Here is a 24,423-nt window from a genome sequence, read left to right as displayed (position 1 = left end):
CTTCTGCGGGCACCCACGCCCCCCCTTTCTCACCCCCGCGCCCCGATCCGCGGCCCCTTCACACGGAGAGGGGGAGGGAGCGCCGGTCAGCTCGCTGCACCTACCCTCGCGGGCGCCGTGCCCGTAGCAAACATGGCGGCCTGGGGATCGAGCCGACTGGCGACTTGGTGTCCTTCGAGTGGCGCGCCCTGCCCTTCTCCAACATGGAGCCCAAACCCGCCGTGGAGAAGAGCTGTGCCCTTCCTCAAAATGGTGGCCGCCTCGCCCCGCCTCCAGCCAGCGGCTGGCCTGTCGCGCAGTGTGGCGTCACTCTGGAGCGCCCGGCCAGTTGCCATGGGAGCGCACGGGGGAGGCGTAGGAAGATGGCGGTGCCTTGAACCCAGCGACCGCCGTGATGCTCGCGGACTGGGCGGCGGGTGGCGCCGACGTGGAGTCGCTGTGGAGGCGAGACCAGGGCGGCCGCGGCGAGGCGGTGAGAGGGCTCTACTTCAGGCACCCGCTCCTTGTCGCTTCGTAGCACGGGTCTCCGACCAGCCCCTCTCTTGCCCCCTGTGTTGGGCAGACGCCTTCATCTGCCGCCTGCTTTTGCCTCCGTGGCTGGATTTAAAGCGTCCCAGGAGGGTTTCTTTCTCTGAAAGATGTGTCCTGGCCTCCGGGCAGGGCCCGGGGTTGCCGCGGTGGGGCTGGTCTCTCCGACCGCAGCAGTGTGTTGGGCCCAGGAGAGCTTTGGGGACCACAGCGTTCTCCCTCGGGTCATCGGAGACCGGAGGAAGAGTGTCTCGCCTTTGCAAGGTTGTCTAGCGGCATCCTCGCTGCAGGGTTGGTCCGAGAAAAGGGATCAGTTTAGAAAAGAGTTGCCTGAGTGGGAGATGTGATCATCAGGGTTTCCAAAATACCAACCAGCAAAGAGAAAGCCCTCAGGGATTTGTTATCGACTGTCTCCCAGATGATGGAAACGAGGGGTCATAGTGGCGGCACCTTTTCAGGTGGCGCGTCGTTGAACAGTGGCACTGCCAAAGGTGGTGTATGCTGACTGTTCAGCTAGATTCAAAAAGGGCTTGGATACATTCGTGGAGGAAAGGGGCGTCAGTAGCTACTGAGCATGGGAGGGAGGGCAGGGCACGGCCTTTGAATTTAAGCTTCCTACACCTGAAATGTTGGAGGCTGCAAGGTATCTGGGTTGTAGCTGTATTGGCCCTGGAGAGAAGGAACCAGATCCAGGCTGACCTCGACAGGTTGGGGAGGTGGGCAGGGAGCAACAGGAGGCAGTTCAATAAGGACAAGTGCAAGGGGCTGCATCTAGGGAGAAAAAACTGCCATCATACTGATAGGCTGGGGGGAGACCTTCTCAGCACCACTGAAGCAGAAAGAGATCTTGGAGTCATCGTGGACTCCAGGATGAACATGAGTTATCAATGCAATGAAGTAGTTGCCAGAGTCGATCGCACCTTGTCGTGCGTCTGTAGGTGCTTCACAAACAGGTCCAGGGAGGTGATTCTCCCTCTACGCAGTACTGGTCAGGCTGCAGCTGGAGTACTGTGTCCAGTTCTGGATGCCACAGTTGAAGCAGGATGCGGACAACCTGGAGGGGTCCGAAGAAGAGCCACTCATCTGATTGAAGGCCTGCAGGGAAGGCCCTACAGGGAAAGGCTTAGGGACCTTAAACTTTTCAGCCTCTCCAAGAGAAGGTTGAGAGGGGACCTTGTGGAGGTGTACAAACTCATAAGGGGGAGAACAACACAAAGTAGGCGATGATCTGTTTACCAGGGCACCCCCTGGAACAACGAGGAACAATGGCCATAAGCTACTGGAGAGCAGGTTTAGACTGGACATTAGGAAAATGTTCTTCCTAGTCAGGGTTGCCAGGATCTGGAATGGGCTTCCAAGGAAGCTGGTGCTTGCCCCATCCTAGGGGGTCTTCAAGAGGAGACTGGACAGGCACCTGGCTGGGATCATGTGATCCCAGGTTTGGTGATCTTTTTCTTGCCTGGCAGGGGGTCGGATTAGATGGGCCACTGAGGTCCCTTCCAACCCTAGAATCTATGAATCTATAGTCCAGAAGCAAAAGGAATCCAAACTCGTGGCAGAGGTGATATCTTTTATTAGATCAACTAGATATTTGCAGCAACAACAAAATCTTTATTTGCAACCTTTCAGGCGCAGGTGCCTTTTTCCAGCTTTTGTCTGAGCCTAATCTGCACACAATGAACTATTTTAAACACACCTTCAGTTTGCCTGTGAAATATGAATTTTCATTTCTACCTAGGAGAACTTTTACAATCTTTGCAATCTCCTGTGCGGGATGAAGGGAAGCTGCAAGGGAGAGAGGAACAGTGGAAACGATCCTGGTCAGACCCAGTTCTTCTCCCTTTGAGCACCCACTCTCTGCCAGTGAGAGAGAGAGGATACCGGGCAAGATGGACCTATGGTCTGAGCCTGTAAATGGCAGTTCGTAAGCACCCGGAGAAATCCTGGCCTCACATCATTTCTGGACCATCATGTCTATCACATAACTCTTATGCTACTGTAACCTGGAAGATTGCTGAGTTGGGGCAAATGGTTTGAGGACTGCTGTGTTTGACCATGAGGTGCTGAGTTTGAGCTACAATAGTTGTGTTTTTCAAGGTTTTTGCTGAATTTGAGCTTGTGGGAACTTGCGCGTGCATTTGGATCAGATGCTCTATGTCTCCCATGCATTAGTGATGGTAATAAACAATCTGTGCTATCAACCTTATTGGTCTGGGGAAAATCGTGAATGAAGCAATTTCTTGTTGTCTGAGACTAAATCCATGTTGCTGCCATTACAGGTGCAGGGACCCAGTAGAGGCTTGCATAGGGTATTCCTATATGAAGACTGTGGAGTAGTATAAAAATACTTGTGCTCACGATCTAGCCATGGCAGTGCCAGGTTCCATGTGGATTCCTGTGGTGTGTTTAACAGCTTGTACTGAGTTTGCTGCCTCAACTAGAGTACAGCCAGTACCTGAGCCATCTCATTTAAAGTTAGCTCAGCTGCCTCTGCACTGCACTGCACTGTCAACCTGTCCTAACACTAAATGAACAACTCACTATTTTCCCTGTTCTGAAACCTGGTCCCCTTTTGGGTGAGAACTGTTTTCAGATGCAGAACTCCACATGGCAAATTGGCTGGCTTATATGCAAGGAAGCAGAAAGGCCAGGGCACATTTGATTTTACAGATTAAGCAACAAGAAGGAAGGTGTCTTAAATGAATCCATCTCTGTACCCTTTGCATGTGTTTGTATTGTAGACTTTTGTTGTTCTTTTACCAGAAAAGCTGCCAGACTGGGGAGATCTCTACAGTGGAGGCTGCAGTACAGTCCCATTCGAGCCGAGATGCTGGCATACAGACTGATCAAAGCCAGGAGGCTGTTCAAGACTTGAATCTCTGTCACAGAGCCCCTGTGGATTATGCTGGTCTGCTCTCATTCCTGCAGAGAGTGGAAGAAGATGTTATCAAAGAACTAAATAAAAATTGGAGAAGCCATGCCTTTGATGGCTTTGAGGTGAACTGGACTGATCAAAATGAAACGGTAAGATGGCAGATTTCAGAGCAATGTGACCATCCTTGATAGTGCTGACTGCACCAGCTGTGGAATAGTTAGTTCCATTACCTGGTGCAGGGATTGTGTCCTTGGTTTGAAAGTAGTGTTTTTTTTCTTTACATTTCCTTTTGCCCTCATGCCAGCTTTGCCAGGGACCTTGTTCTTCCTACCTGTAACAGTGCATGAAACTAACCTCACCAAAAGAAAGCCTGCAACTGGAGCCAGCTGGTCCTGTCCCTCGGTTACCAGCATAATCCTAAAATCTCAGCTTGTTTGGGTCTTCCTGCTGTAATGCTGATGGTTTCCCATATTAAGAGCTGTGTGCCAGCAACTTTGAGTCAATGCAGTTTGGCAGTATTTACTGAAAGAAATGTTTGTTTAATATATAATGGCCAAAATGAGGGCAACCTTTGGGCACGTTGTTCCTTGCTTCCAAACAAGGATTTGAAGGCAAAATCTAGATGCTGGACCCTCAGAAATAGGGAAGGGAGGGGTTGCTATATATCTTCCAGTCTTGCTCTAAAAAAAGTCGATTCATGGTGAGATGAATTTACGGAGAGACAGTTGCTTTGGTGGGATGGCTGAAAGTGTTGCATGTAATGTTTTAATAGATATTAAGCTTCTCTTTTACGTGTATCTACAAGCCACAGTTTGTGTTACTTAAGACTGCTGATGTGAAGACAGTGGGAACATGGGGCCTGGCCAGGGTATCATTCACATGCCAGTCTTTGAATACAGGTGCTAATTCTCTGTGTGCTTTTAGGTTGTTAGCTCAGCATTTGAATTTGATCTCTTCCAGGTTTCATGTTTGTACAGTCTGTCATACCCAGAGGCTCAGGATCAGAAACTGCAGGTTACCAGCATCTCCTGGAATGCCACAGGATCTGTTGTTGCCTGTTCATATGGACGGTGTGTACTTTAATTCAGCGCACAACTGAGTATCTTGGCATGACACAGGCTGGCTCCCTGTTCTGCAGTGTGAGAGAACGTTCACTTCTCTTTATAATAGCTAGCCAAGTGTAAATGCACTTTATTCACCTTGTAGAATGTTTCATGGATATTCAGAGAAACCAGAATAACACAGCAGCATCTGTTTAGGTCAAATATCGTCTTCTTCCACCTTCCCCACAATCCCCAAACTGCATTCTCAGGGACTTGTTCCTAAGCAGATGCTGCTAAAAAATGTGAAGAGTAGATGTGTGCCTGTGTGTGTGGGTGGGCTGGGGTTGGAATGGATAAGCCTACTGTCATTGCACATGGCAGAAACTGCTCTGCAAAAGAGAGTTGCATGTCAACAAATACAATACATTCAATACCTGAAAAGCAGAAGGGAAGCACGTGTTGTTTCTCTTAAAAGTTTTATTTCATTTCACCTTTAAAATTTACAAGACGTCTCATCACAACAGTAGCTTAATAACAGCAAGAAGATATGTGAATAATACTAGATGTAGGTCTTGTGAATGGAGGTCTGTGGCATAACTCATGCCAAATGTTATCTGCTCCACTTGGAGCTGCAGCTCAGGTTGAAGCAGACTTCATGTGTAAAGGGCCAGAGTAAAGTGGGCAAAAAGCATCTATCACATGGCTGAAAAACAAGTGTCTCATTTTTGTCAGCAGGTGGGGGAGACTGTTCTGCTTCCCTGTTGGAACCCTGAGGATGGCATCCCCACTCTTGCCAGCCAGGCTCCGCTCCGACAAAGCAACACTTTCTTTAGTGCCTATTAATTCTTCTTAGTTGGCTGCAGTAGTTGCTGCTGGGCAACTTCCCTGCAGCGTCTCAAACCGCTGACCTCCTTTGGGTACTGGTTGGAATGAAGTGTTGCTGCTGGCCCCTCAGTCTCTCTGAGGAACAGCTGATTCTCGTAACTGAAAGAAAAAAAAGTGTTTGCTCCTTGATCTTGGCTCATGATGATGCCTGATGATTTTCTCCCAAAGTCAATTCCAGATTGTTCCCATTTGGGTCCAGGTAAAAGTCCCTGTAATAATGAGACACATCAAAGATCTGCTTTCAAAAGACTTTCCTTCTACCAGAGTACCCCAGTATGTACTGGAAGATTGTCAGTCCACACAGATACTCAAGCCTTTCACAGCCACAGAGAGCACATATTTAACTAGATAATGGGAATCTAGCTGGAACTCTCCTGAACTGATGGGGTTTGTGTAATACCTGGCATGACATAGCTTCCATTTTGCCTTTTTTCAGATTAGATGATGGGGACTGGAGCACAGAAAAGTCCTATGTATGTACCTGGAACCTGGACCGAAGAGGGTTAAATCCACAGCATCCTGATCTAGTAGTGGATGTTCCCAGTTGTGTCATGTGCCTGGCTTTCCATCCCTCTGAGCCTTCGCTCATTGCTGGTAGGCTGCTTTTCCTTAGAGTTTAGTATAATTGTTCCCTTGTCTCCTTCAGCTAGTACTGTTGATTTTTCTCTTCAGTGCAAGCTGGGAATGGCAGGCAGCTTCTCAGCCAAGGGAGTTGCTGCTGCCAAGTACATGGTTGCTCTCTTTGCTCCTAGAGGCTGGGAATCAGGACCTCTCATTATCTTTATGGATATTGCTTGCTTCTACCACCTTTTAGAGCACCTAGACATTGCTGCCTAGAGAGGAGGGAGCCTGGGAGATAGAAAATAAGGTCAGCCCTGGTATAAGTGGGAACAGTGGTGTTTGCTACAGCATCCTCTTTTAACAGTGCTGAATGTGCCTCCCATGTGGTTACTATTCCATTGAAGTCAGCAGCATTGCGCTTACTTATATGAGATTTAAATATACTTTTCATGACACTTATGCAGAACGGCTCACCGCAGAATCCCATGCCTAATAACAGTGCTCTTAGACAGTGAGAGTGCCACAAAGGGACAACCTGTTTCAGCAGCCTGCCTATGCCACTACTTTTGCCATCCATTAGCAGATCTCACTTATGTTGATGCTTTGTCTTTTACAGGGGGCCTTTTCAGTGGGGAGGTCATGGTGTGGGACACGAGTAGGATAGAAGATCCTTTGATCTGGAGAACAGGGATGACAGATGACACTCATACAGACCCAGTCTATCAGGTAAAACAAAGTCCACAGCTGGGAGCAAAGACTTTCACTGGGGGCGGGGGAAAAGAGGAGCCATTATTTTGATACTTCATCCTTGTGTTTCCTGTACATTTTGATGGCACCCACTAGAAAAGTGCATGTTTGATCAGTTGAGCTTCCCAAAAACAAGGATTCTACAATGCTACTGTAAGTGGCCCCCAGACTTTGGAGCCACTGTCTACTTATAGATTCATAGATTGTCAGGGGCTAGAAGGGATCTTGCAGATCATCAGATCCAGCCCCACCTGCTTTAGGCAGGAAGACACCTTGGGTTAGGTGACCTGTCTAGTCTCTTCTTGAAAACCTCCAGGGTAGGTGACTGCACCACCTCTGGAGGGAGTTTATTCTACAGTCTGGACATCCTGACTGTGAAGGAGTTTTTCCTGGTATTAAGCCTGAAATGGCCTTCCAGGAGTTTGTATCCATTGGTCCTGGTCTTCCCTGGGGGTGTCCTAGTGAACAGTTGTTCACTGAGCTCCTGATGCACTCCTCTGATGTAGCGGTAAGCGGCTATTAAGTCCTCTTTCAACCTTCTCTTCTTTAAGCTAAAGAGGCCCAGGTCCTTCAGCCTTTCCTCATATGGCTTGCCTTGCAAGTCCCTGATCATACAGGTGGCTTTTTTCTGGACCCTCTCTCAATTTTTCCCACATCCTTATTGAAGTGCAGCGCCCAGAACTAGACGCAGTACTCCAACTGCAGTCTCACCAGTGCTGAGTACAGCGGGAATATCACATTCCTTAGTTTTACATGAGATGCATCAGTTGATGCATGCCAGCGTGTTACCCTGCTGACCACTGCCTCGCACTGACAGCTCATATTCATACGATGGACAGTTGTTACCCTTAGGTCCCTTTGGGCCATGGTGCAAGTCAGGCTGTCACCGCGGAGGCTTTTGTCCCCAGATAGAGCACCTTACACTTGGAAGTGTTAAACTTCATCTGGTTCTGGTCTGCCCAACTCTCGAGGCTGTTCAGGTCCACTGGTATCTGCAACCTATCTTCTGATGTGACCACACTGCCTCATAACTCAGTGTTGTCTGCAAAGTTGGGCCGCAAGCTTTTCACTCCTCCATCCAAATCATTGATAAAGATGTTGAAAAGCACTGGTCCAAGCACAGACCCGAGGGACACCACTGGCCACTTTGTGCCAGGATGACACAGATCCGTTCATGAGAACTCTCTGGGCGCTACCCTGTAGCCAGTTTCCCATCCACTGAACTGTCGAGCAGCTGAGCCCACGGTCTTTCAGTTTTCCCACAAGGATATTTTGGGATACTAGGATCAAAAGCCTTTTGGAAGTCTAGGTATATGTCTACCTCGTCTCCCATGTCCAGGTGGTGAGAGACCTGGTTGTAGAAAGAGATGAAATTGGTAAGACAAGACTTACCCGTGACAAAGCTATGCTGGCTGTCATTCAGAATCTTACCTTCTGCAAGTGTATCACACACAGATTCTTTAATGAGCTTTTCCAGGATTTTCCCTAGGATGGAGGTTAGGCTGATTGGCCCATAGTTGCCCGGGTCCTCCCTCTTCCTCTTCTTGAAGATGGGCACAATGTTGGCCCTCTTCCAATCCTCAGGGATCTCTTGTGTGCCACGAATTCTGAAAGAGCTTTGCCAGGGGTTCCCTGATGACCTCAGCCAGCACCTTCAGCACTCTTGGAAGAAGTCCATCCAGTCCCACTGACTTATAAATGTCTAGCTTTTCCAGTTGGTATTGCACCCACTCAGCATCCACAGTAGCGAGGCTGTCAGTCTCGGCCTGTCCCCTATGAGCCTTATCTAGCTTGACTTTCCCCTTGGTCTGGTGAAATACTGAAGCAAAGTGGGCATTCAGGAGTTTTTTCCTGAATGTTGGTTACCAGCTGTCCTGAGGTGTTAAAGCAGGTGTCCCACACTTCCATTTGTTTTCCTTCTACTGCCTGTGTACTTAAAGAAGAACTTATTGTCCTTGACTCCCATGTCTAACCTAAACTCAGTCACCACCTTGGCTTTCCTGATCATTTCCCTACAAGTGCTGGTCATTGTTGTACAGTCCTCCTTGAGAACCATCCCTAGCTTCATAGTTAACTTTGCAATAAAAACATGTTTACCTCGTGGGCCAACTGAGTAGCATCACTCTGCTGTCCCCATGATTGCCTAGGTCCATATAGAACTAGCAGTGCTTTTTATATTTGATTTTCATTTGGAGTGGGGGGCAGACATTGAACCTTAGCTGATAGCTGAAGGCTACAGATGGGGCTTGTCTACCCAAGACATTTACTGTGGAGTTGCCTAATTAGCTCCATGGTAAACATCTCTGCATCTACATGTGTTGGCCTTTTAGGCAGCAGGAAACAAGTACTATCCTGATGCAGAGTTTTTTTGTGCGTAGCACTGCATGTGTGGACACTGACCTGGCTGGCTGGCACACGTATGTGCTTCAGTGCCAGAGCTTCCTGTCAACCAGAACTGCTTCGACCCAGCTCTGTGCTGCAGTCCCAGGTGCATGTTCAAATGGCATGCCCAGGAACAATAAATTCTGGCACAATATGCACTGGAGTTTATTGCTTCAAATTAATTGCGTGCATAGACACACCCAGGATGTCCCACCACAGTCATGCAGTCTGGCTTCACTGCTTGATAGATTGAGCAGAAGCTTCCATACTGGCACTACAGGCTCATATACACGTGTAATGAGGCTGTTCTGATGCGCTGCAATTCCAGTGCGTCAGAGCATGCCGGTACCCATGATGCTCCAGGCGCTCGTAATTAGCACAGCTCTTAGAGCTGGCTCTTGCTGCCTCTGGCCCCATATTCTTTAAGCTAGTGTTCACCTGCAGGAGCACTAGCTGTTCACAGGTCCAAGTTACTTCTTGAAAATTCTTGTATTAGAATAGTTCCCTTACTGCTTCCTCTGTCATCGCAATTTTAGTAATGAGCTAGAATTTGTTTTGAGGAAAATCAGTGCTGCTAGCTTGAGTAAAAGGAAATGTGAATAGCTTTATCTGGAGACAGGTTATAGTGCTTTATCAGTGTCACAAAAGCCAACCAGTGACCTGCATGATGCTGGATGGAACTGCAAAGGCTGAGTTGTAACAGGCTGCCCCATGCACTTGAAGTAATTCACCTAATAGCAGCCCACCTCTGTACACTCTGAAAAGGGGCTGACTTGATAGCAGGCTTGCCCAAGGCCATCTGCTGTGGGAGGGGAATACAGGGCTGCTGCCCCCATGCTTAGTGAGCTCTGATAAGACCTTTCTTTATGGATGTCTCCTGCTTGGAACAGGTTGAGTGGATGCAGGACTTGAAGCACAGCTACCATTTCCAGGTTCTGAGCATCTCCACAGATGGCAAGGTCCTTGTGTGGCAGACTGAGAGAGACGGTCGGCTGACCTTAGCTGAAGGATTTGCTTTAGTCGCTCAGCAGGTCCCTCGCAGCGCTAACCTGAAAAAGGTTCGTTCAGCAATTCTAGAAAAAATACATGTGCTACAAGGTCTTAATTAGAATAGCTTAGGCTTTTGAGAACAGTCAGGGAGCTGTACGCTTCCATTTGGTGCAAGAGAGAGCAGAGCGCAGCCCCTCATGAATGTTCTCAGTAGACTCTCGGACTCTTTCCCATTCCCCTTCCTGAGGGGCCTGGCCACGTAGGGACTCCGGATGCAGCCAACTTGCTCTTAGGGTTTCAAGTCCTCCATCCTACTGAGCCCGAGTCCTGAATAATGTTGCTCTGAATGTAGAGTAGCAAGCAGCTAGTTTAGTTTGTAGCAGACTCCGATTAAAGTCAGTTTTTGATGAAGGTAAGAATTCAGTGAGAGTCTGTATCTCAGGGCTGCTTTGTTTCCTTTCCCCCAGCCCACACGAGGAGAGACAGCTGTAGGGGTGACTTCGCTTTCCTTCTCCCACTTTGATCCCACCGTGTTTGTCATTGGTGTGGAAGGCGGATACTCTCTGAAGTGCAGCACTATAGTAGAGACTGCAGCTCTCCCTAGGATGGGCAGCTCTGTTCCTCTCAAGGCACCAGCACAGTTTGCCTTCTCCCCTCATGGTGGACCAGTATACTGTGTAAGCTGCTCACCTTTCCACAGGCAAGTGGTGGACTGTTTGCACTGATGTCAAGTTACAGGCAGAATACTGTGTGTTTCTAGTTGTGGTGTGCTCAGTTGTGGGGATGGGGGATCCACCCAGGGGCTCAGTTGTGTCTTTCACTGTTGGAGAGCTGTACTGGCTTCAGCAGTTGCTCACATTTACCAAATTGCATGTGACCTGTGTGGACCCAACACCATTGAAGCCAATAGCACAGTTTGCACTTAGCTTTAAAACAATTCTGGGAAAAGCTCTGAGGTAATCCAGGGCAAGAGAGATGCTAAAAGGGGGAAAACCTGCTTTATCATTGAAAGCAAACTGTGCCCATGACTGTTTAGCAACCATCTGAGCTTACCTTTGGAAGTTCACACACATGCACTGTCTAGTTTTATAATGGAAGTGCCCCCAAGCAGTCTCTTCCCAAAACATTCTGGGAGCTTGGTTGTTGTCTACTTTGCCTGGGACCACTTAGACTATTTTTAGCTCCTTAACACAGAGCGCGCGTCCCAGGCTTCACTTGGCTGCAGTCCACAATGTGCATTATAAACAGGCAAGATATTAGTAAATGTGGAAATCTGCATAAAAGCAAATAATTCAGGCTGTTCAGTTAAGATCCAAGACTTTACATGGAATAGTTATAGGGCTAGTGTTACTTTGCTTCTCAGGCTGCTTACGTACACTCTAAGTAATGGTCTTACTTACAGGAATCTGTTTCTGAGCAGTGGGACTGATGGACATGTTCACTTGCATTCCATGCTGCAAGCACAACCACTTGTTTCTCTTCAGTTATCAAAGAAATACCTCTTCAGTGTGAGCTGGTCTCCAATTCGACCTCTGGTCTTTGCAGCTGCATCTGGGGAAGGTAAGTAACTTGCTAGCTGCTTTGAGGAAAAATTCAAGTTCTCTTGGGTACTGTACTGTCTGGCACTGGCAACATGTAAAAAGCTCACTGCCTAGCGCTTCCCAGAAGTGCTGTAGTTGCAGCTCCATTGAAACCATGAGTGTTGTTCTCACTTACCCAAGTTCTTCCCAGAATTGTGTTAATATTAAATAGCAACTCTGAGGAGAAAGGAGATACTGAAGGGAGGGGAACCCATTTCATTATTACTAACCAAATAAAGTGTGCCCATTTCCTCAGCTGTTTGCTTGACTGCTACAACATCTAAAGCTGTCATTTAGTATGACACAGGTTTTCAGCTCTAGTGGGGCTTGAGGTAGCAATTGATTTGGTCAGCTTTGATACTGTCATGTCTTTTCCCTTGCCAACATTCACCTGTCTGCTTGTGTGTGGATGCAGACACTTTGTTGGGGGAAGGGGGATGACTCAAGCCACTTGCAGTTTTCACAATTGCCACATTTACTTAACTCTTAGAAATGTGGACAACACTGTACAAGAACGTAAGGGTAGCTCTCTGTAGCTGGGATTGGAGAACAGTTCCTGCCAGTAGTTTCAGTCTGCCCTGGCATGCTAGTGAGAAATCCTACAGCTACTCACTGTAGCACTAACTAGTCTAGATCCAGGAGGGTGTAAAGGAGAGGATATTTACCCATAACTCCCTAGAAGTGACAAACTAGAAGGAAAGCCTGAACCAAGTAAGTGGAGCTCCCAGTCAAATGTTTAACCCAAGCCATAGTCAGTAAGCTATTACACAGGTAATGCAAAGACCATGATGTAAAGCTTAATGTGGACTTTTTATTTTAAAGGAGAAGTGCAACTGTTTGATTTTGGCAAGAGCTCCCAGAAGCCCGCAGTTTCCATTAAGCAGACTTCAGATCAGAGTCCTGTCTACTGTATAGAGTTCAACATCAAGCAAACTCAGCTTCTGGCAGCAGGGGATGCCACTGGCACAGTGAAAATATGGCAATTGAGTTCTGAATTTACTGAGCAGGGACCACGAGAAATGAATCAACTTGAGCAGCTGGCAAATGAGGTCACTGACTGAGAGTAACAGGCCAGGTTTACCAGCCTGAACCTTGTTACTTAAGATGAATGAAGGATAAATTAGTTTTAATGAACAAAGGGAAAAAGATATTTAAAGCAAGTGTCATGTAAGTGTGTTCTAAGGACCCAAGTGACCAGTCCAACTATCTGAAACCCTATAAATGAGTCCTGAGTTTTGCCTGAATTATACTTAACCATTAAAGAGGAGATAACATATTTTCTCCAGTTTGGACCAGTAACTTTTATTGAAGCACACTGCAATACTTGGTTTTTCCTAAGGGGTTTAAGCTAAGCAGTTTAAAGGTTACATCATAAAGTAACATTGATTATTGGAGAGAGAGCACAAAGAGACGCATGCAGAGCTATAGTCAGCAAACATGAGCATGTTCTTTGTATCTTTTAGTGCTAGTGCTTTGTATCAATTCACAAAGAGTGAACGTGTAAATTCTATGTAGTCATAAGCAGAAGGAAGTTCTCTGCCCTTGCTGTCCATGTAGGGCTTCATGTGAGAGATACAGTAATCTGCTTGTTCCCGGGTCAGGTTCTGAAAGACAAATACCAAGTTATACTGGGATTGACATTCTCTGCACTGGATATTAAGCAGTTTGCACTGGAAAAGGTCTTACAAACTATCTTATTCTCTGGAAAGGAAGGTCACTGGCATGAAAAGCCCAGAATCAGAGCTAGGACTGGAATTCATGAGTTTCTGGCTCCCTGGCCTCTGCTCACACAGTTCGGTTTGGGACAGCAGGGCTCTGTAGTTTGTCTTGTCTCCCCATGGGATACACAAATAGACAATTAATCTGAGAAGGGGAGAGGGAAGCTGCCTTTTAGTAGTTAGGATCCAGACTGGAAAACTTGGGAACTTTTCCACCTGACTTAAGGTAGTTCTTTTGGGTTTAAAGTTCATGTTTAACAATGCACTGGACTGGGAAACCTCTTCCTTGTTCTACATGGAGTTGAGATGTTGAAAATCTCTCAGCTTGACTTGACGAGTCAGATTTTTCAGGTGTTGAAACAGAATGTTTAATAATTAAAAAAAAAAAAGTCTCCAAAACATCTCTGACCTTCCAGGAAGGGATGCAAACCCAACATGCAGGACTGGGGGCAAGAAATCCTATTTTTGCCTTAAGAAACCAAGTGTTTCTTTGGGTGCTCCATATAATGCCCCAAAGCACCTTTTGTGCACGGTATAGAATGTTTTGGCTTCTTTGTCCCTGCCCTCCCCACACCATCCATTCCAACTTCCCCTCTCCCCTTCTGTACCTTTAGGCAAGCCCTACCAAATCTAAGGGAGAGTTGTAGCATGGGCAGGCATACTTCTGCTAGCTCTATTTATCTAACAGATAGCAGCAGCAGCAGAAACATCACAGCAGCCTTCCATATGGGTTAGTAAAGAAGTCTCGTTGCTAGCCCATGCCAGCATATCCTTACTGGTATTGTTTTGTATGTAGACATGCTTTAAAGGATTTAAAATGGGCTTCTTAAATGATAACGTAATTATCCAGCTGTCCATGGAGGATCAGACACTTATAACAAATCTTATAAACTCAGTCCACACATGGCAGGTAGAACTTTTGCTGTATTAATGAACTCTTACCTGTCCCCAGTGGCATGGGGATGTACCTACAGTACAGATACCAGTAGAGACTGTTTGGGATGACAAGTTTTTCAGAGCTGACTGGATTACAGAGACATGGATCTTCAACTACAGCCAGTTCCCATTAAAGAAAGGTTGGGGACTATTGTGCCATACAACTGGTACTTACTTGGTAGAGCTCCTCCTTGGTCACATAGGGTTTGCCCTCTGAGCTAAGGGCACGGAAAGCGCTTTCTATTTCCTCACTGGATTTAACGTTTTCAGTTTCTCGGCTGATCATAAATGCCATGTACTCCTGCAGCGAGACATGCCCGTCCCTGCAAACAAACAAGCAGCTTGTTAACTACCCTGTACTGCCCAGAGAGCAGCGCCTCCAAGCGCACAGGTCTGGCAGCAGATTTATCTTGTCTAGCTCCCAACTGTTTTAACTAAGATGGTAAACGACACTATTTCCAGAAGTCCTCAGGGTGGTTAATGGCACCAGACCTGCACTGGAGGGTTCTACGTACAATCGCTTTACATGTCAACCCTGAGTTCAAGGAAAACCTTTTAAAAAGGGACAACTCTCTGAAGAATACAGAGAGGCTACAGCAACAGGCAAAGACTTCAGTCCAAGCTTGAGGACAGAACTTTGAGTATTAAAAGTCTTGGCTTGCATACCTGTTTGGATCCACAGTGTCAAGAATAGACTCAAATTCTGGGTCCGGTTCCCCTTCCTCAACCATAGGCAGGTCATAGCCTAGAGAACGCAAGCAGGATTTGAACTCCTGGTGATTGAGTCGACCAGATTTATCCTTGTCGAAGTGTCTACAATGGACAATAAGAGTTGAAACTTTGTCATTACGGTGAACTGATTAAAAGCCATGTGATGAACTGAGAACTGTAGCAAACTGATTTGGTCCCATATTGCAGACCTGCTATTGTGTTGCAACACAGATAAAGAGAACCAGATTCTCTGGGCTGGTTCAGAGGTGTCAAGCCTCTTGGTGGTGGTGAATTCTCCTGGCATAGCTTGCTCCTGTACCACCACAATCACAGTCCAGTGTAGAGGGTTTAAATCAGCACAAGCTGTATTCTAGCTTTTCATAGCTACTGGATGGTCTTGGAGAAGACCGTCTGGCAGAGTTTAGAGGAACTCAAAACAGAACAGGACACCCGTGAGTGAGTTAAGAGGCTGCAAATGGTGAAGAACCTCAACCATGAGCCCTGCTGTGTGGGGTTCATTTACATGCCAAGACTTTAACTTCCTCTTTGAGCATTCTTCCAGGTTACTGAGGACATGCACACTCACTTGAACATCATGCTGAACTCCTTCAGGGCCTCTTCAGTGACTCCAGTTGTGTTTCTGGAAAGGAATAAGCAGAGCTAGTAAAACTCTTACTGTTGCATAGTTTCATGAGTCATTAAGTCACAAGACCAGTATCATCTCAAGCTGATGGCACTGTCTTCATCTCCTATAACAGACACCCAAAATACACCTGGTTTAGCATAATTCTTCCGAAAAAGTCTTTTAATTGAAAATGCACTACAGTTAACTCACGGAAGTGTGATTTCTCAAACCACACACAAAATACACTGGAGGGTTATTGTGCCTGATCTGTGGTTAATCCTTGTTTGCCTTTTAGATAGCCTCTATTTCAACCTTTATCCCTTGAAAAATATTTGGAAACCCCAAAAGCATGAAGGCTGTACCTAGCCTGTATCTGCTGTTCCAGGTTGTGTTGCATTCTCATTCCTAGCTGGTCAAGTTGGTCCCACTGCTGTGCCAGCCCTACAGTGCTGTGTTCTGTGTATTTATTATCCAAGATCAGTGCCTCTTCCATGGCTGCTCCAAGGTCCTCAATTTTTTTCAGCTGACTCCTCATTGCCCGGATCTCTTGGTGCTTCCGCTAGATGGAAAGAAGAGAGTTGATTTAGCTTCCTGACATTCGAAAACTGACTGAATCATCACCCTGTCACTGAGGGGAAAGCTCTCATACACGTTATCTACTATTATAAGGCCCAGTAAGGGTGCCCAAGCAGGTTTCACTACATGTCTGCAGTGGATCTGCAAGGCAATACAGAGTTTCAAGTAAGGCTTTCCTTGGTGTGTGTTACTATTAAAAATGCTGGAACATCTGCAACCTGATTTTCTAAACGAAGGGCAGATTCCAGCAGGGAAATGCACTGTTGCTTCTGCCTTGCTATGCTTAGTTCTTTCTGGTTGAACATTTGTAAAGTCAGTCAGGATTCTTCATGGTCTGTATATACAGGTGGTCAGATTATCTTATCCCAACCATCTCCGTTGGGAGTCAAAGTCTTGTAATGACTTACCTACTGATTGTTAACAGTGCTCCACCCAGCCCCTACTTTCCTGAACAGCAGCTTAGGAACAGAGGAGGCATGCTTACCTTAGTAGCTTCCAGCTGTGATTCCAGGGTCCCAGACTCCTCCACCATACAAGACCTAAATAAAATATCACAGTGAGGGAAAGTATATACCACAAGACAAAGGGCAGGTGGGGCTTGAAATTAACACCATTCTTTTAAATCAAAAGTATTTTTCCACGAACTTTATAATAAAGCGCTGTTCTTTTGTCAGTCTCCTGCCAAAATGCTTTTAAGTTCAGACTGACGTTATGCAAAACAGAGGTTTGTGCAACTTGCAGCATGTCATTTCTCAACACAGCTAATTTCAAGCCCCATTTTGAAGGCAATGTAATATGGAGCCAGAGTAAACACTTCATGCCAAACCCAAAGCACCCACCTTCTTATTGGACCTAGTGCAATTAGACACTTAGTGCAACCTCACCCCATAACTGTGCCCAACACACACAAACTACAAGTGATTCACTGGAGATTAGCTCTGTTTGTCAATGAAAGACAGGAGCTCTAGGGAGGCTTTCCACAGCAAGTGTGAAAAAGCCACGCTTAAAAACTACTGGCTTGATTTAAAGCTAATCTTGAGTTGGCACAATCACCCCAGTCAGGCTGAAAAACTCTACTATGCATCAGTGGCTAGCTGAATGTTGCTTTCCATGTTCTCACAATATGACACCTCCTGCCCGCTCCACAGATGAATACTTCTACTGTCTCAACAGTGCGCACACACACTGAGGCACTGCTACTTAAAAACTTTTGTTTGAAATAGGTAATAGCTTTCCCTGTAAATCAGTTTTTAAAGTTCTACACTGAGAGGCACTCTCAGCCTATAACAAAGGACCCCCAACACTGTTTCAAGTGATGGTCTCCAAGACTTATTTCACACCTATGAGGTGCATAAAGTTTCTGAAGTTGCTTTTGTTTCTTTGATTCTAAGCGGTGTTTAGGCAGCAGTTTTTTAGAGCCTCTGTCCAGTAACATGTGGTGAAAGTTCACAACAGACAACCTGCGTACAAACAGAAACTTGGATCCTGTGCAGAAGGGTTCAATCGTGTTTGTGCCCCTGTGGGATTTATGTTCCGCTGCCAAGGGGTCTCCCCTCATTCCCACCAAGCCCTGCTGTTCCAAACACCAGGTGGTTGGCTCTAGAACTTCTTGAGAGGGGTTTCAAGTGCTGAATCACTCTGTAGCAACAAAAATGCACCAAACATCTGGTTCTCTTTCACCAGAGGGTTAAGGCTCACAACCAATGCATGTGTAAAGAGAATGAAGCGCATACACACGCTCTTGGGCAAGAAGCTGTGAACCAACCATGGAAAAGGAACACAAGTCAACAAACCCCCAAGCATCTCACAGCAGTGAAAGTTAGTTGGAAAGAAAGCGAGTCTTTGGAATTAAGGGTGCACTTTAAAACCATAGTGAAGTACGAAAATAAGAGGAAAAAACCTTCCAGATAGATCATCCCCAACTTCATACTGATAGACACGAATGACACGACGATATGCTATGCTAGTCAAAGAAAAGAAACCAAATAAATTCCAGAAAGAAGCAAGGACAGAGAAAAGAACACACCAAAAAAAACAAGGCCACTGCAATGCAGCAGAGCTTCAAGCCAGCAACTACTCGCAGAGAACAGAAAACAAAAGCCAGTGCCATATTCAGATGCTGGTCACAAGCAGGAGAAAAAAAAAGAGCTAGATTATTCTGGCATCATCTCAAAAGGGGAGCTGCTGACAACAGAACCCTGGAATGAGTTAAACTACAAGCCTTGCTGAAAAACAGCACTGACTAGTTACAAGTATGTTATCATATACTGAGAAGCAAGGGACAAGATGCCAATGGCAACTTGGAAAGGTCTATGCAAGTGTTACCAACCATCAAGTGGAGTATGGCTAGGCACAGCTATGCTGCTTCCAAATCAGTCACCATTTTAATTCTCTGACAGCTCTCAGAACAGTCTCTCTTTTCACTAGGTTTCTTGTAATTTTAAGGTAGATATGAACTTGGCAATTCAGAATGCTAACCTGATTTCCCTTGATATAAATGGCTCTCCTCTCTATTAGCATCTCCTGGGGCACCAGAACTAGTCTAACAATGATGGTCAATAAAAGGGCAGTACTCAGCACCCATGCTTCCAAAATCTACTGAGTTCCACCCAAGTACAAATAAAAGATAGAATGATCTCTCATCAGAGAAGAGATACAGTGACACCAGAGGTTCTTTTCATTAAAGAAAACACCAGTCATCAGAGATGAACTCCATCCTAATGTTATGGACCTTACATTAAGAGAAGCAAGGCCCCAGCTGCAGCGCACCAGACATGAAGTACGTACAAGAGGGAAGGATTTTTAGCAATATCTTTTATAAAAGACGAGCTGTTGAACAAGCTTTCAGTCATCAAGTGCCCTTTCCTCAGGTCTAAGTAGTATATAGCCAGGGCTTACCCCTTACTGTTCTCTCCCTCCTGCTGGCCCTGCCCCAGGATAGCACTGCTGAATTAGTACAACACCATTTACACCATGCTCGTTTCTCACAGTGCTGCAAATACTCAGCGCTGCAAATGTTTTATATTCAAGGAGTGGAACAGCAGACAGAAGCTGTTTGGGCAGGGGAGGGAAGGGGTGGAGATGGAAATTCTGGCATCTGATTTGGCAGCCAGCAGACAGTTGAGATTCATGGTCTCAGGGCAAAGATGCATCTCCTCCTCCTCTACATTTTTGCCAAGTGCAAATATAACTACAGAGTACCTCTACAAACAGCTATCCCACAAACTGCCACTGGGTACAACTGAGGATGAGCCTCATTTTTACAGGGGGTACGTGTGTACATCTTTTTGTGGCTGTAACGACAGTCAACACTGCATTTTAAGTATTCCAAGAGCTGCAAGCTGGGAAAGTACTGGCTGGCAAGGACAGAAGATACAACTGTTGGATGTGCTTTCACATCTCATCAGATCAAGACTAATCTTCTCATGCAGCCTCTAGTGGTAGAGAGCCACAGAGAAAGCTGACATTCTTTCAGGCAGAATGGCCACTAATTTTTCCCTTTCCAGTCTTACCCAGGAGTGATGGCATTTCTACAGGATTATATTGATCTATCCTACGGCTTTATCCTGTGTAAGTACATGAGACTTTCCTGCTGGTGGGGGAAACACTTCCCTCTCCACCAATCGAAGCATGGAATGCTTTACCCAAATACAAGGACTTTTGCTGCAGTTTTTGCAGGCAAAGCAACAACAGGAAAATTCACACAAGACAGGAAAGAAAAACACATTACTGGTAGGAAATAAAATTCAATACTAACCCATCTAGCAGATAAGTCCTGTAGAGTGGGAGGGTCCAAACATCAGGCAGCAGGACAGAGAGACAGACAGTGAAAAGGAGACACAGTAGGAGGAGTGGGGAGCAAACAACAAAAATTAAAACAATATTTGTATTTCAGCATTTCTGTGAAACCACATATGAGCAATTTTCTGCAACTACCCAGACACTCACAACCCAAGGGTTCTATGGGAAGGACGACCAGCTTAACTCATTCCGTCCATGCCCAAGCCACATGATGGAGATGCAGCTGAGCAGGTGTAAATCAGGGACGGTTGTGCAATTAATGCATACTCCTGAATTCCTTATAATTCTGAAATACTGATTTCCTCCCCCACACCTCTCCCCATTTCTTGAGACTTTTATTATTGCTGTATCTCCTGAATTGGGGACACTGACAGACCATTAGGTTTACAAGGCAGAATGGCTTCTCTAGGGAAGTACCACAGATATTTAAACACAGACTAAACAAAATTAAACATACATATTTGAGGAAATAGCTTTGTGCTGGGGGAAACAGACCTATAAGCATTTTCCTCATTTGATCATAATCTGTTAGTCCTAATCCATTTGGAGCAAGTGTTAAGGTTAGGGGTGCACCAATAAAGATTTTTTGGGCTGCTATGGATGGCCAATTATTAACAAGTCATATTGACTAATACTGATCTGATATGCAGCCCAGCAGCTTGGAGAGCAGTGTCTGGCTGGTAAGTGTGCAGGGAGGGAAAGGAGTGTGTGTGTGTGTGGGGGGGGGGGCCTGCAAAATCGAGGCCCCTGTGGTGAGGGAGAGAGTGGGGTTGGGACAGGTTCTGCCTAGCTGGGAAGGGGCAGGGGACCGAACCATGGCTTGTCCAGGAGGCGCAGCTCCTGTTGCTATGTGCACCCCTGGAGGAGCCATAGGGGGCATGTCCCCCCAGATCTGTGTGGAGCAAGGGTAGGCTACTGCTGCGGGATGGGGCTGGGTGTGGTGCTGGGCTCTTCTCAGGGAGGAATTGGCCTGGGGCTGTACTCTCGGTGGGTGGCAGCAAAAGGAGGTGGCTATGGTGATTTCTGGGGTGGCTGTAGCCCACCCCACAGTCCTCCCTCCCTGTGCCGCCACCACCACCACCTACTTGGAGTGCAACCCCAGCCCAAACCCCCTCCACCAGAAAGAGTCCAGCACCACTCCCAGCCCCAGTCTGCAGTGGCAGCCCACCCTTGCCCCACACAGATCCAGGGAAGGGGAATTCAACAAATCTCTGAATTACCTAAAAACTCAATAGTTTAAAATGCTGTATGACCACAGTACACACTACAAAAGAACAACCAACGAGTCCCACCCCGCAGTGGGTGGGACACTGTACATTCTCTTTGGGAAATTCCCTAACAGCAGCTACTTTAAGTCAGACCATACCTGGTCTCCTGAATCCACTGGTGGAAAGCATTAGCATGTTGAGCAAACTCTTGGCGCAATTTATCATTCTCCTCCTGCCGCCTCTGTTCCTTCTGCAGCTCTAACTCACGTTCCTGAGAAATAAAAGTCATGCTTTACACTTAGAAAGTGTATGCTGCCTTTACCTTCAACTGAAATGCTAAAAATAAATGAACTTTGCAATGCAACTCTGGGGTCCGGCATAAGGCTGAAGGCTCTCACATTCTTTGGCATATCCGCAACTTTTGGGTGTTTATAACCAGGTATAAAAATATTCTTACGAAAGTTGTGACAGTTGGCACTGCAGTGAGCCTTCCAGTTGCAATACAACAACAAGCCAAGTGCAAGCCAAATAAATTGCCAACAGAGGACTTGGGATAATGCTAAGTGAAGAGAAATCCTTCTAGCAGTTTTTCTATGCTTCTAAAGTGAGAGGCTTCCATTTGCAATCTGTTACTGTTGTTTGTTTGGAGAAACACGAAGAAAGAAGTCAGAGGCTGGGAGGTAATAAGAAGAAACTTGTTTCAATTACCTTGATGATTTTCTGCAAATTCCTCCAGGTCTCCTCAAGAGCCTCCATAGTGAACCAAGTGTATGGGTTGGAAGCTACACGGAAGCTCTTGATCTGGCGGTCCAGCTCAGCCAACTGGTTGAAGTCTGCCTGGGCAGAGCTAAGCGAAGAGCGGAAAGCATCATGAGCCTCTCGCAGGGCCCTGATTTCTTCCAGTGAGTTACAGCGCACAGGGTCAGTCAGGTCTTCCTCTGCATTCTCAAACCAGCTGTTAAAGGCAGATGCCTTCTTTGCAAAAGTCAGGAATAGATCCTCAACCTTGGAGAGAAAAGACCATCCACATGTTCAATTACATGGTAATTCAAATTACAATGGAGTCATAAGCAAAAGGATTGGCTATTAAGTATGTACAAGGGACAATAAATCAATTCCATCACTTGTTTCTTTCAAAGCACTTCACAAAGATGGGTGCTATCTATAAACATCATCTATAAAATGGGGACAGTAATGCTTCTTCTCCTGACACTTCTGGCCTAGAGACACATCCCCTTACAGGGATGACCACATGGAGGATGCAAAAGCACCCGCCACACACACACACACACACACACATGTGCATCGTCTGAAGGCCAGTCCTCTTTTGGGAGGCAAAGGATTTCTCTAGTAGTTGCTCTGGGTGGTTGCAGCAGTAGGAGACAAGGGCGCGCTCTATCTTCCAAAGCCCAGGAGAACTTGTGTCACTGGTTCCCTGCTCATTTTTGTCTGGGGAAGGGGGTACTTTTGTTGCAGTGGAAGCAAGAAAAATAGGATGAGGATGGTTGGGGCTAGTAGTGAACAAAAATCAAAGCAAAACCTATCCACCAAAGCTGTGGATTCAACAATGTGTGATCACACATACTGTCTGTCTCATCTGTTTAGCCCAAAAGCTCTTCAGGCCAGGAACTACCTTCATACTGAATCAGTATGGAAGTTGGGCTGATTTTGAACAGAGCCTTAAGATACTACCTTCACACAAATTATTCACAGCAAGAAGGGATCGCAGGCACAGAGAGCTTGAGTAATCTGCTCAGGAACACAAGAAACCAGCCAGCAACAGAGCTAGGAAAAGACTCCAAAACTCTAGATTCCCAGGGTACTTTTACATGTGGTCCAACGCATTCTGATTAATCAAGTCTCCTGGAGTGTTTCAATCAGAACGCTCCAGTGTGCTGCAGTGTCTTGTGTATTCAGCGGCCTAGCATTTCAAAATGGCAGCAGGATGCTTTAACTAACACTTGCTTGCGAGTCAGAACTGCCCCCACTGCCATTTTGAAACATGAGACACTGAATACATGAGATGCTGCAGGTGTTTTAATTAGAGTGCCTCCTGGGAGACACTAACTTAAAAAAACTCCCCCACCACCCCAGAACACATGTATAGGTGGCCCCAGTGCCCTCAGTGCGACTAGTTGAAACCACCTCACCCCTCAGCATCTCCAAAACATCTGTATGAAGGGAAAATACTCATCCTCCAACAGACTATCAGTTAAGCATACACATGTGACACTGAAGCTGCAAAGGTGCTCATGACCTAGAAGGTGCTTGATTCAGACTAGTCTGTTGAGAACCTCCTTCATGAAAGTTTCTCATAAGAAAATGTTTGGCTTCTGCCATGTAGCTGTGCTTTTAAAAAGCTTCCATAATAATTACTTTAAAATAAATAAATGAATAAATAAATAAAATCAGTGCTCTGTGCGAGTGTCAAGCTTCACAGAACTCTAAGTTATTACCAACCCTGTTTGTGATGGTCCCCAGGCCTCTGCACTCACCTTTCTGAAGTGCTCCTGAGACTCCAGGAGTTTCTTCTTCCGGGCAGCAGAGTTGGCCAGCAGCTGGTTCCAGCGTTTCATCAGAGAAGCGTGTCGGACCTCAATGGCCTTCGACTGGATGTGTTTGGCTGCCAGTAGCTGGTCTTTCAGTGCAGTGATGTTTGCAATTCCTTCCTGCTGGAAAGCCTGAAGACCAGCATCAAAAGTTTCCTGCAACATTAGATAGGAACAAGTGAGTTTAACTGTATTACTGGATGTATGAACAAGGAAATAAGAACAAGGAAAAATAAAAGATAAGTGCTCAGACATTCTTCTGTCTTAAGTAGTAAGCTCCCTCTCCTCAGAATGGAGCACACTGACCTGCTTGGTGAGGAGTGTTTGCACAGAGGAGAGATCTCGCCCATAGTCATCTGTTTTCAGACTGTTTTCCTTCTCACCTAGATAATGAAGCGCAGACTAAATGTAAATACACAGGCATTTTTCCAAAGCACAAGGTGATAAAGAACATTTGTCTTGTCCAGGTTAACTTGCAGTCTTCATGCCTACCCACTATTTTCTCCTCTATGTAGTCATCATTGACTCCAAGATGAACATGGGCCAGCAGTGTGGGGAGGCAGTTAGGAAGGCCAACCGAACCTTGTCATGCATCCACAGATGCATCTCGAGCAGGTCCAGAGAGGTGATCCTCCCCCTTTATGCGGCACTGGTCAGGCTGCAGTTGGAGTACTGCGTCCAGTTCTGGGCACCGCACTTCGAGGGATG

General features: G+C 46.3%; 2 protein-coding genes across 9 annotated transcripts in view; one reads left to right on the top strand and one right to left on the bottom strand.

Moving 5' to 3' along the window:
* Window positions 1–133: 133 nt before the first annotated feature.
* On the top strand, window positions 134–12,869 carry WDR34 (WD repeat domain 34; the record flags this gene model as incomplete). The annotated part of the gene is given in 9 exon segments (XM_019510292.1): window positions 134–472; window positions 3,292–3,552; window positions 4,364–4,473; window positions 5,768–5,925; window positions 6,509–6,618; window positions 9,912–10,079; window positions 10,479–10,711; window positions 11,414–11,571; window positions 12,414–12,869. Coding segments are annotated over 9 exon segments (1,776 nt in total), but the record flags the coding sequence as incomplete, so codon positions are not given.
* Window positions 12,870–12,872: 3 nt separating this feature from the next.
* SPTAN1 (spectrin alpha, non-erythrocytic 1) overlaps window positions 12,873–24,423 on the bottom strand; it is a 66,655-nt gene continuing 55,104 nt past the window's right edge. For 4 of the 8 annotated variants that reach the window (XM_019510590.1, XM_019510591.1, XM_019510589.1 and 1 more), the window contains 12 exons: window positions 24,022–24,098; window positions 23,662–23,871; window positions 21,875–22,171; window positions 21,325–21,437; window positions 19,915–19,932; window positions 18,058–18,120; window positions 16,642–16,696; window positions 15,944–16,140; window positions 15,543–15,596; window positions 14,912–15,058; window positions 14,421–14,568; window positions 12,873–13,195 (listed from right to left, as the gene is read on the bottom strand). In XM_019510590.1, the coding sequence (XP_019366135.1) occupies window positions 13,070–13,195; window positions 14,421–14,568; window positions 14,912–15,058; window positions 15,543–15,596; window positions 15,944–16,140; window positions 16,642–16,696; window positions 18,058–18,120; window positions 19,915–19,932; window positions 21,325–21,437; window positions 21,875–22,171; window positions 23,662–23,871; window positions 24,022–24,098 (1,505 nt within the window). In that variant the 3' untranslated portion in view covers window positions 12,873–13,069. The remainder of the gene's footprint in view (window positions 13,196–14,420; window positions 14,569–14,911; window positions 15,059–15,542; window positions 15,597–15,943; window positions 16,141–16,641; window positions 16,697–18,057; window positions 18,121–19,914; window positions 19,933–21,324; window positions 21,438–21,874; window positions 22,172–23,661; window positions 23,872–24,021; window positions 24,099–24,423) is intronic. The other 4 variants (XM_019510593.1, XM_019510594.1, XM_019510595.1 and 1 more) reach the window with 1 other exon arrangement.

Source organism: Gavialis gangeticus, unplaced genomic scaffold (genome assembly GCF_001723915.1).
Source record: "Gavialis gangeticus isolate Ggan-Ray unplaced genomic scaffold, GavGan_comp1, whole genome shotgun sequence".
NCBI classification, from domain to species: domain Eukaryota; kingdom Metazoa; phylum Chordata; order Crocodylia; family Gavialidae; genus Gavialis; species Gavialis gangeticus.
This window is presented reverse-complemented; position numbering and strand designations above follow the sequence as displayed.